General features: G+C 44.5%; 1 protein-coding gene across 4 annotated transcripts; it reads right to left on the bottom strand.

The window, feature by feature from the left end:
• Window positions 1-243: 243 nt before the first annotated feature.
• On the bottom strand, window positions 244-11,461 carry NDUFV3 (NADH:ubiquinone oxidoreductase subunit V3). Of its 4 annotated transcripts, none has more exons than XM_037831110.1 (4): window positions 11,309-11,457; window positions 9,774-9,894; window positions 3,836-4,909; window positions 260-1,803 (listed from the first exon to the last, which is right to left on the bottom strand). In XM_037831110.1, exons 1-4 carry the CDS (start codon window positions 11,354-11,356, stop codon window positions 1,649-1,651), a joined length of 1,398 nt encoding a protein of 465 aa, XP_037687038.1. In that variant the 5' UTR covers window positions 11,357-11,457; the 3' UTR covers window positions 260-1,648. The 4 variants fall into 4 exon arrangements, with proteins under 4 accessions (XP_037687053.1, XP_037687043.1, XP_037687038.1 ...); XM_037831101.1 differs by having other exon boundaries at window positions 263-1,806; XM_037831125.1 differs by lacking the exon at window positions 3,836-4,909 and having other exon boundaries at window positions 244-1,803; window positions 11,309-11,461.
• Window positions 11,462-11,980: the final 519 nt, after the last annotated feature.

An 11,980-nucleotide genomic window follows, 5' to 3' on the forward strand; every position in this document is an offset into this window, starting at 1 on the left:
TAGAAGCACTGGAAACGGCGGACCCCAAGCGCAGGCTGGGCGGGGGAGCAGCCCCACCTCACCAGACGGAGCCGAGTCGTCAGCAGCCATGCTCACCGCGCCTGCTCCACTCGTTGCTGCCTCAAGCCTCTCCACAGGGCAGAGCAGGGTGCACCCATCTCCCCGGGAACTCTGGGAGACTAGCTCAAGGAGACTGAGTCAACAGGAAAATTTTTTTCAAGTGTCAGGCTTTATCTTAAAAACATATGCAAATTAAGAGGTATTCAAGCTCGTTTTAATATTCAGCATTTTGCACTCTGTGGCATAACAGTCCAGGAACACGTGCAATGTGGCTCCATCCCCCCACCCCACTGCACACCTGGAGGCTCCCAGGACCCCAGCTGGAGAAGCAGGCTATTAAAGGGAACAAAAGCTGGGGAGAAAACCGCTGAATGTTATGTAGCAACATCTAACATGGCAGCTGCAGCAGCAAGGTGGGGAAACCTTTAAAATGTCAACAGTGGCTGGGTTAGGGTGGTGGATCCTTTTCTGTTGTCTCGCTTCTTGGTAATGTGACTTTCACTTTTATAAGTGTGATTAGGAAAATCTTGCTGAGTGGCTAAGCCTCTTGGGTGGTAAAAGCATCTGAGCAATGATTACGCTACTATGAATGTTTCCAATTTTGGTATCCTTACTTGGACTAATTTTAAGAAATGTAGGATTAGAAAATGTGATGAGTTTGCTGTAAGTGAATTGACTGGAGGCCAAAGACTGGAATTCCAAGGAAATAAATGAAACCCACACATTGTGGCACATCAACGAGTCAGCGAGAGGAAGGTGAGAACCAGCAGATAAAGCCCAAGATGAAATGCAATCATGCTGAAGGCGCGGCTGCCAGCCTCCCTCCCACCCTGCCCATCAGCCACACGCTCAGCCATGGTGCCAGCAAATGGAGCCCTTACTGTTGCTTAGTTTCTCGAAGTCCGAGCATTTCGGCCCCATGGGTGCCTGGGCATGTGGGAGGCACACAGACAACTTCCTCTACTCAAATCCCAAGACCAAACCAATCCCACGCCCGGCTGCAAAGGCGTGGGGGAAGCCAGCGTAAGTGAGGGGAGACAGTCAGGCAGCCCACAAACCTCCATGGCTACAAGCTTCACCTCTGCCCCATCACAGCCCCGACGACTCCCTGGGTTGTGATCAGGTACCCAGCAACTCTGCTCCCCCAAGACAACAGACTGTTGTAATAGGATAGGCTCTTTGCAATGCAGCAGTCAGTTAAAACTGCCAACTCCTATTTCTAATCTTTCAAGGACTAGGTCTATAAAATTAGAGGCCACCATTACATTATTGACACCTAGTGAGTAAATCAGATTAATATGAAATTGACGGGTGAAACAGGGTAGAGTGACATTGCAACAAAGCACTTACAATTCTCTATTTTATGGATTTGCCCAGTTAGCTATAACTTCATAATTAAGGAAAAATCCCTCACACATAGCAGACATACCTAAATACATGTTGAATAAATAATCAGTAATAGTCTTGTAATTAGCCATTCACAGCGAAGGCGCGAAGGGAAGCTAACTGTACACACCAGGCCTTGCCGCTATTAGCGAACTTTATTTTGCAGGCAAGAACACAGCAAAGGCGACCGAGGTTAATCTTCTCAGTGCTGAGGCGACTCTCGTCCCGAGGACGGCTGCGGCATTCTGAATTTTGAGAGATTCAGGTTTAAATCTAGGAAGGTGTATGTGGAGTACTCGTGGTGCTGCAGGTTCTTGTAGGTGGAGTTGTCAAAAGGCTCGGCAGGCGCGGCAGCTTCTGCTGTGGAAGAAAAACAAAGCCCGTGAGAAGGCCCAGGGAGGAAGATTCTCGTTGAGCGAGTTAGCCTCCACCCAGACGCGTGCATAGAGAAGCGCTCTTCACAAGCCCTATCTGCAATGAAGAAATGGTCTAAGGAAAAAAGCAAAGCCTATGAAAGCAACAGTATTTTCAAAAGGAAAATAAAGGTACTAGTTCAAAACTTGTTTTAAAGCACAGAGCCTTAAGAACTCAAGAAATGGAAGAGGTGTTATGATGCGCCTTAACATCCTTGGAGACTTCTAGCCCTGGACTTGGCAGCACTTTGGCCGTGCTAGACAATCATGGGGGGACTTTCAGGTCAGTTAAAGGCACAGGAGAAAAAAAGGATCTACAAGAATCTGTCTATGATGAGCCTTCCAAGTCCATGAACATGAGAAAACCTGACAAATTCCGACTGTTCCAAAATGTGTCCCTGGTTATAACACAGGTAAAGGGAACCAGAAATGGTATGTGTAGTGTTTATTCATTTAAATTTTCTAAAAAAGATGTTGATATGCTTTAGGTTCATAAACAAAAGAAAACAAAAAAATATTAAGTTTTTTTTTTAAATACTTAAAGTATTTCTTTAAGTGGAAAAAAACAGAATTAAAATGTATATATCCAAACATTTGGTAATCTTCAAACTAAATATCTGTGGTGGAAAGCAGAAGTCATCCTGCTCTCCTGCAATATGACCTGCCACACAAAATGACGGCAGGCTGCAGCGTGTGTAGAACAGGTCAAAGTTTAGGTCAAGATTCTGACTCCAGATTTGGCGAAATCAGGTCATTTGGGCTGACTCAACTTCTACTCATGCTGCATGAAAAATAACTTAAATCCATTTTTCTCCCAGTTGAATGAACACCAAAATCTTTGCTTTTCATGTTTTAGTTGAACAAAACAAACACACTTTTGGATTTAAAGAAGTGACAGTTTTCCAGTCCCTGATGTGGTACAGGGACATCTTTGTTGTGGGACATGTGGTGGCAGCTGCCTAAGGAAGGTGGCAACTGGAGGGAAGCGTGGCTTTAGAAATCTCTGATCAAAAACCAGCCCACCAGGAGTCAGGAGTCAATGGAATCGGAGCACTTGGGAGAGAGTGTACCCTGCACAGGCGCCGCGGTGAAAAGGGGTGCCCTCCTGGGCGTCTTCTTGAGCCTCGAATGGCAACGAGAATATTTGGAAACAACACATCTATGGAAAATTAGCAGCTTTTTTTTCCCCAAAGTTTTTCAATCCAAAAACCCCAAATCCTCTGTGTTTTTATCCCAAAGGTTTTGGTATTCCTCTCCCATTTGGAGCAGAGTAACTGAAAACAATAGCATCAGGAACTGCGGTCCTTGAAATCTGGCAAGCGCTGGCACTTTGCATATTAATGAGAGAATGAAAATGGAGAGGAAAGAAAACACACACATTCCATAAAAATAATGCAGCCAACAATGATAATGTAACAAGTAATGCAAATCAGGCAAGGAAGAGGCTATAAATAGAATGAAGACAAGGAGAAAGGAGCTAGAGTTGCCAGTAATAGTGCATTTTAGAGAAGTCTTGAAGAGCTGACGACTGAACTTGGAGGCCTCCTTTTAACCCTTTGCCATGACCCACCTAAGCACGTTACATTTTATAAAGTAAACAAAACCAGTGAAATCGTCACAGGTTCATGAAACGAACATCCAGACAACCTCGAAAGTTAAGGGTGACAACGTTAACTTTTCAAAAACGTTAAAATTTCAAAAACGCCTGGTTAAGAAACAGTCTAGAATGCCAAGGACATACTCTTTCATTTTAAAACAAATTAAAAATAATTTAGGATTTTGTTTGTACATCTGTGTACTATTCATAATTAAGATACATGTCTCTGCTTATCTGAGACAGTGTTACAAGCCCTATGTCTATTACAGAATTGGACCAACTGTAACACTTCTTTATAACCAGAAGTTAAAGTAATCCTTGTGATCTAACCACCCCCCAGAGGACAGAGAGGCGTTCCCAACCACGAGTGAAGGCATACCCTGTATGCCGACTTGGTCTCCCACTTCGGCTGCCGAGTCCTGAGTGACTTCGCTCTTTTCCTCCAGGCTTGGTACTGGAATCTTTTCATCCAAAAGGTCTTTGTCCTTAACAGGAACCATCTCCAAATTTCCTGCTGGTAGCTGATCTCCCAAAATTTCTTCTTTAGTCTGAGAAGCTCCCTTTGATTTCCCAACTTCTACCTGCGTCCCCAAATTTTCTTTTCTCAACAGGGGAGAAGCCACCTGCCGCTTAGGTTCTGGAACTTGTTTTTCCAAATATTCTCTGGTCTCAGGAGCTGCCTGCCGCTGTTTTCCAGCCCTGGTTTTTTCTGTCAATACAGTTGGCGCTGGGTGCCCGCTCCGCTGCGTAGATAATCCTGATTCTGCGTGGTCAGATAAGTTTTTAACCTCAACTGGCTTGTGGCTTTCTTTATCTCTTTTATTCAATCTAACTACTTTTGGCAACTGCTTTTCTTCTACATTTTGCTTCAAAAAATCTTTACCTATTTCTGATCTGGGCACTGCAGTTTCCAGCTGAGCACCTTTTCTACCTCTCTTCGATGGCTGATGGGGCTTCTCCGGATACGTGCAGCTCATATGTGGCTTCGGGGACCAGCTCTTCTCTTTTTCTGATGCCACAGCTTTGGGGGTTCTGATTTCAAAGGAAGGGGAGGCCTCTGATTTGGGAAGTCCTCCTTTGGCTTTGCTCGCCACTCGGGGACCCACTTCTGAGGTGCCATCCTCCTCGTCAGACTCCTCGTCAGAGGAGCTGGACAAAGACGATGATGAAGATGAACCGTCCGTCATTTTCCTGTTCTTCTGGAGAGTTTCTGAATCCTGTTTTCTGAATGGAGATGATGCTTTTTGAGGAAACTCTACCAAAGTCTTCCTTGACACAAATTTCAGGACCCCTTTATCTGTGGACAGCATGTCGTCGTTGGGGCTGGGGCTAGCTGCCGTCCCAGCTTTATTCACAACTGGGGGGTCAGAACTGCGCCAAGGTAATTTTTTAGACAATTCAGCTGCTGTTTGGGTGGGTAGTAGCTTGCCCCTCTCCTTTGCTTCCACTACATCTAGGGAATGGCATAAAGAGAAATATTATTTTTAACATTTAATAAAATAATCTAAACCCATCAAAGTCACAGACATTTCATTATATACCAAATCGTCATTGATAATACTTTCAATGTGATCCTCCTAAGAAATGTCCCTTGGAAACCCATTCTTTAGTGAAAGCCAAACCACATGAGAGAAAACAGTCAAGAACATAATTTCTTTTGTAGCTGAAAAACAAAAGTAAGGATTTTTACCAACAGGAATAAGAAACTTGTCTCCATTTTTCACAATGACAGCTTCCTTGATGATTATTTTTTTCAACTACTATTTACCCAAATTTAAGATGTTGAACTATGATACAAAGATATTTTCAGAAGTATCAAAGTTGTACGAATGTATAATTTCTTAAGTTCCTAAAAAGCTGATGCTTTCCAAATACTTAAAAAAAATTATCACATTGGATGAGCTTGAACTTTCTGAAAATAACAACAAGGCAAATTTATTCAATCAAAATGAGCCAACAGTCTGGCCTGGGTTTGGTGTATGAGCACACACGTGAAAGAGAGGGGGACAGGTGGGAGGGTGTGTGTGGTTACAGCAGAGTCGCCCTGAAGAGGGAGAAGAGTATTTCAGAATTCACAAGTCACTGGAGAACACAAAAGTATTAGAAAATAAAAAAAAATTATAAAACTTTAATATCATATGTATCATTAGAAATTGCAGATTTTAAACTAAAAAAAATTGGAATAAGCCCTAACAGAAAAGTCTTACATTTCATAGAGTCAATTATGAAAACAAACGAAATCAAACACTGATCAGAGATGATGTCATTCAGTCTCCTCAGGAGGTAAACCTTTTCCAACTGGTAGAAGAAAAATATGGGACATGTTTTTTATAAAGTAAATTACTTTTCAAATTTAAAACAAAAATCATATATATATATTTTAATGTTTCAGATGAGCAGACTGTAAATTCCGAGTCTTAATTTTCAGGTCTAGAAACCTGTAACACACTAAAAGAATCTTCTCCTTTTCTAACATGGAAAAAAATACTCCCAACCTTTCTATCTCAAGGCTATCCTGAAAGGTTTTAAATTGTCTTTGGAGATTGGGAACCTTTATTTAACAAACTGAAAGAAAACAATGAAGGAAAATTGAGGAATGATGAGAAACCAGAATCGGGCCAGGGTGAGGTTACTGCCAGCATAAAAGGAAATGACAGAACCACTGGAGCCACGGGTGAGTATTGTCACCTCCGCGGCCCCACGCCGGGTCTCCTCCTGTGGCCTGCCCAGCCCCGGAACCTGCATTCTGGAGGGCCCAGGGCAGGCCGAGACTAGTGCTCGGAACTCACCTTGGGGGCCAGCATCACAGTTAGCGTGAAAACGGGGCAGGGGCTCCCACGCTCCCTCTCCGAAACTCCCCTGCAGCAGCGTGCAGGATATGCTGGCCTTCAAACCCCACCAGCCTCTCACCTCCATCAACCACCTTCACTTTATTTAATTACTGTTTTAGTTTATTTTCATAATTTAAAGCGCACAATTCAGTGATATACAAAACGTTGTGCAACCTCCACCACTACCTAATTCTAGAATATTTTCATTACCCCCCAAAAGAGTATCTACCCATTAGCAGTTACTCCCCACTCCCACACCCCTGGCAACAATCACAGATCTACTTTCTGCCTCTGTGGATTTGCCTATTCTGAGAATTTCGTATAAACAATCCACTTTCATTTTGTGCATAAATTTTAGAAGTGTGAAAAATTAACTTAAAATAAGGCTTATCTTAAATAGGTGGCTTTGAATTGAAGAATTATAATGACTGAATCTTCTATAATTTGTGGCAGAGATTTTTAAAATTTCAAAGAAGTTATTAAAATGACATTTATCTCCTACTGAAAAGAAAATTTCAAATGAGACTAACAATAATATCATTTAGAAAACTTACTTGATAAGGAAACCACACAAAATAAGACCATGCTTAGTCACTGGGAGAATCCCAGGGGAAAGACTAATAGGTCATATTTCCCTAAAAACTTGGGTACCGCGTTTTGCTCTTAGTGAGAGGCTGCAGCACAGGCCTGGCCGCGGCCTGCTAACGCAGGAGGGGAGCTTGCCATGACAACCTGTAGCTGCCCCTAGGGACTGTCACCGAAGGGCCCACATCCCCACCAAGTCTGCATTTAATCCAGAAATGCTGTCGCTGGGAAGGTAACTCTATCACGTAAAAGAAAATGTCAGCCTTTTCCTGACCGTTTGTTTTCACTGCGTGCCCTGTGTTGGTCTCCAGGCAGGATGCCAGTACACCGTGACAATGCCTTAGTGTGCTCGGATGAAATCCAATCCAGGCTCCACCACTGTCAGCCAGAGTGACCCCAAGAGGCTCCCTGTCTACATCTCAACTTCTCACCTCTAAAAAGGGGATGAGGACAGTGCTCGTTTACAGGGTGGTCTGAGGGCTGGACGGATGAACATACGGAGAATCCTGGCAACAATGTCTGGCACTGTTATAAGTAAAGACAGCAAATCCCTACTTCCAGAGAGCCTCACTTTTAAAACGGAAATAAGGGCTTAAAGTGGATCATGAACTTTGGCTTCCTGACACACTCTTTAAAAAGCTACAGCGAAATTATTTAGCCAATGAGTTATTACTGATTACTGATTGCTGCAAAATTCAGTGACTGGACGCAGCAAAACAAGAAGAGCTGGTGCACCAGAGCGTGTTCCCAGGAGGGTACAGGAGCACACCCCAGATCCTGAAGCCTGTGCCTGTGTCTCTCCTCAAGAAGGAAGCACGTGCCTCAAAAGCTGGAACCCCCAATGGAGCAAAGCAGAGTATGTTCTACAACCTTGGAGTCCTGTCCCAAGGGTGGGCCCTCTGAATAGAGATGTGACCCCAAGGGTGAGCACTTGGGGTCCCCTCACTTGCACACAGGAAATGTCTAAAGCCACCTATAGTTGTGAGGGTTTAAGCTGGCAACTCGCCGCTGGTGGGTGAAAAGCATCTTCTATGCTGCACCTGCCCAGCACTCAACACTTCCTGGGGAAACATCCAGGACTGCACGTGTCGGCTGAGAAGCACGATTTCTTTTCCTTTGTACCAGTTAATTTTTTTTTTAAATTTGATAAACGAATGTAATGTACATCAAAGCCAATTTAGTTCTGAAAATTGTCTTCCTACCTTAAAGTGCTCAGCCACTGACAAAGGAGACCCACTGGGTCTCAGCACAACCCTGCAAGGTGGCATTCTGTTCCCGCCCAAGCGGAAGGAACCAGCACAGAGGCCCGAAGGGGCTGCCACACCCAGAGGCAGGAGGCACTGAGAGCATAAGGCTCCCACCAGGGCACGCAATGGCCACACATTGTGGCATCCCATTTCCACTCAAATAAAGAATCGAGTTTCTAAAAGGGGGTCTTTGGCTCTGCCCTATTTTAAAATCCATTTAAACCAAATTCATAAACCTACAAAATCAAATAATTGTGTGCTCCTAGGGTTCTGCAATGAAGTACAAATGCAGATGCAAGATTAAAATCATCAAGGGGCAGAATAAAATTAGCAATAACATTCAACTAATTATTCATCAGCAAACTCTGATAAAAGAAGGTAAAAAATGAGCCAGATACAATACAGAATTGAACTACTGTTCTCATTATAAACATCATAAAATTATGAAAAACGTACCAGGTAACATTTTATCAGAATAAGGAATTAATGTTAATGTTTTAGGTGATAATGGTATAACGGTTATGTTAAAAAAATACTTATTAAGATACATATTGAAATATTAAAAGATGAAGTGAAGGGGCAAAAAAAAAGAAAACTGGATTCAAAAACAAGCCAGGTACAGTACAGAATTAAATAACATTCCTGGCAAATCTAGGTCTCCAGCCAACTGGGCACACAGACACCATGGGATGGTGTCTCCACAGCCGTGTGCTGGGTCGAAGAGACTGAGAAAGCATGAACGCCAGTTTGGGGGCTGGAACTCTCAACAGAGTGCCAGTATTTTATAACCTACAGATGTTTGTGGGTGGGGGGCAAGGGGTGGAAATAACAAAAGAATGTAAACACTTTCAAATATGCAAACTGAGGAAATGGTATTTTGATGAAAATACCACCAAACTCAAATTCACATTCTAAAACCCCTTATGAATCTATGATTTACAAAGAGACTGTACATATTGCATATTCTTTCAAGCGTTAACTAAGGTTTCATTAACTGAGACTAAAAGCAATGGATGTGGAACATAATCAATTAATAATTAGTGGGGAATAGAAATGAGATTATTCCCAGAAGACAGGTTATTTAAAACATGTTGCTATATTTCATTCCCTGTTTTCCTTCAATGAGAATATTCTACTTTGGTATCCAGGGCAAAAAAGTAAAATCTGGTGGTAAAAGTCAAAACGAGTGTGGAAAGAGCTGGAAGCAGATCAGACAGCATGTGTCATCAAAGTGAGCCGGAAGGGAAGAGACCCTGCTCCTGCTGCCTCCGCACCACACAGGCTTTGACTGAGCAGATGGTGGGACGCTGCAGGTGACTGTCAAAAGCACTGAAAAAGTCAAGACCAGGGGACGGAAAGGAGGCAGGGTTCACGCCTATGTCACATATCAGGACCATCTCTTTTCCATGGTGTCTTTACACTCTGAATCATTTACTCCAGGTTATAATCTGGCATCTGGAAAACACGGAACCAGACTATTATGTTACTGATGTGTATGATCAAATCTGCTACGGATATTATATCCTATTATAATCCGGGCATTGCTAAAAAGAAAGAACCATAAATTATATATCTAATAAAACTACTTTTCATGTTTGGAAGACTGATCTGTTTAGTCTGCATTCTCTTTCCCTTATTACCATTTAAATCTTACTTTTTGGTGAACTTTGCTTCTTGGGATTTGATGCAACTCCCTTTTCACTCTTTCCTGATTCTGTAGAGAGAAAACAGGTAGAGGAAAGTCCTCGAAGGGCTGGTGCTTCTGGAAGCAAAATCTGACAAAAGAATGAACAAATACAAACATTTCAGAGTAATACCACTTATAACAGTCATTACTATGGCTTTGCAATCATAAGACACATTTTAACACACACAATTTTCATAGTGTGCTTTATGGAATTTTGGAAAATACAAAAAAAGCAGAAAGAAAAAAAAAAAAACAACTGAGTACAAAGACAATCACTAACATTTGGGTACTTCTACCAGACCTTCTCATATGCATATTTTTAAATAGTCTCCTATTTTCTATTAACCTACAAAATGCTGGGTTTTTTTGTAAGACGTTTTTCTATACCTATAAAGTAAATAAAATAGGAAAAAAACTGTTCAGCCATTTAAAATGACACCATTACTTCAAAAGTATTTGCAATATATCGTAAGTGAAAAACACGTTAAGTGTTAACTCACTCAACACTTACTTACCAAGACCCCATCATGTGCTGAACACATAATAGAGGCACATGTTTATTTTTACACTTAGGATTGTAAGCCCTTGTGTATCTGTACTGTACAAAGAAAAGCTGAAAAAATCATTCAGAACTAGATACTTAAAAGGACCAAACAGTATATGCTCACTACATTTTTTTTCTCATCTGTACTTTATTTTGGAAATTGATAAAATTGTACACAGAACACCCTGGGGACACCTCAGAGCCAAACCAAACGAAACCAAACCAAACCCATGCCTTCTTCAGTTTCCTCTTTATCTTCTGTAATTTGAAATCCCCACCAAGGCAGTTGATCCAGATAGCCAATTAAGCCCATAGTTCATTAATGCCTTAAACCCGCCCCGATAACAAGGACAAACCCTCCTCCAATCAGTAAGAGTAAAGCTAACATCCTTTTTATGTCTATAAAAATCCTGCACCATCCCTAGAACCCCACATGGCTCTGGCTTCCTCTGCTGCAACAAAACTTTGGTGTCCCAAACTCGACTCCGATTTGTCTTTCACACAATGAATAGTTATTGCTTTTGTCATAAGAACCACTTTTAATTTCATAAAAAGGTAGTGATGTGATCTTGTTTTATACATGGAGAAACTTTTCTTTCTCCCCCTTTTCACAGGTCGGGTGACGTAAGCCAGGTGAGTTACCTGGTCACCTAAAATCCCCCTCCTCCCTTCTCCTGGTTAAATATGAAATAAACCGCCCGTCAAGGAACCGTGCAGTGCGGCCCCAGCCGGGGCGGTGCCGTTCTCGCCGCCGGCTGCACAGCCGCACCTGGCGAACGTCCGCGGCCGACGCGGACGGTCACGGGCGACCCCGGGTCAGCAGGGGCCTCCACCCCCCGGCCCCCGGCCCACTCTCCTGCGTCCCAGCCCGGGAAGGACGCTGGAGGTCGCGACACATCCGGGCCCTGGCGGCGCCCGCGCGCTGCCTTCACCCCGCCGGGGCAGGCTCCTCCTTTACCTTCAGCACCCCAGCTCGTCCCTGCCGCAGCAGAAGCGAGGCGGCCATGGCGGTGACACCTGCAGGCCCGCACCTGGGCTGGAACCGAGGTCGCAGCCCGCAAGGAGGCGGGCGTCTGCGCGCGCACCACAGCCCGGAGAGCCCGCCCCTTGTTCCAAGTCTGCCAGTCACAGGTAGGGACGAGAACGGGGCGGGACGGAGGACGCCTTGGGTAGAGAAGTCGGCGACTGCGCGTGCGCCGTCGCCTGGAAGTCACGCCCCTTGAGCCGAGCTTGCCAATCGTAGGCAAAGTCGAAAGCGGACTCGCATCACCTGCGCGCGCAACCGCAGCTGCTTCCGGTGTGCCCCGCTGCGCCTCGAAGCCACGCCAATCAGAGGCCGGGACGAGGTGGGCCCGCCCCAGGAAAGGGGCGGGCGCTGGGAGGGGCGCGGTGAGAGGCACGCCTCTCCTCAGTGTGGGCGGAGGCCATCCCGCAGTGGGCTGCGCAGCTTCCTTCTCACCTTAGCCTTTCCGGTCCTCCGTCTTTGGGGGCCCCGAAGGCCCTCTGCGCCGCCCCGCACGTCCAGCCTGGCTGCGCGGCCGCGGCGTCGGGTCAACCTCGCCTCCCCAGCTGTCCGTGTCGGTCGTGCCCGGGGCGCATCCCGCAGGCGGCCTCAGCTAGCTTGGAAGCC

Source organism: Choloepus didactylus, chromosome 1, assembly GCF_015220235.1.
Source record: "Choloepus didactylus isolate mChoDid1 chromosome 1, mChoDid1.pri, whole genome shotgun sequence".
Taxonomy (NCBI): Eukaryota; Metazoa; Chordata; class Mammalia; order Pilosa; family Megalonychidae; genus Choloepus; species Choloepus didactylus.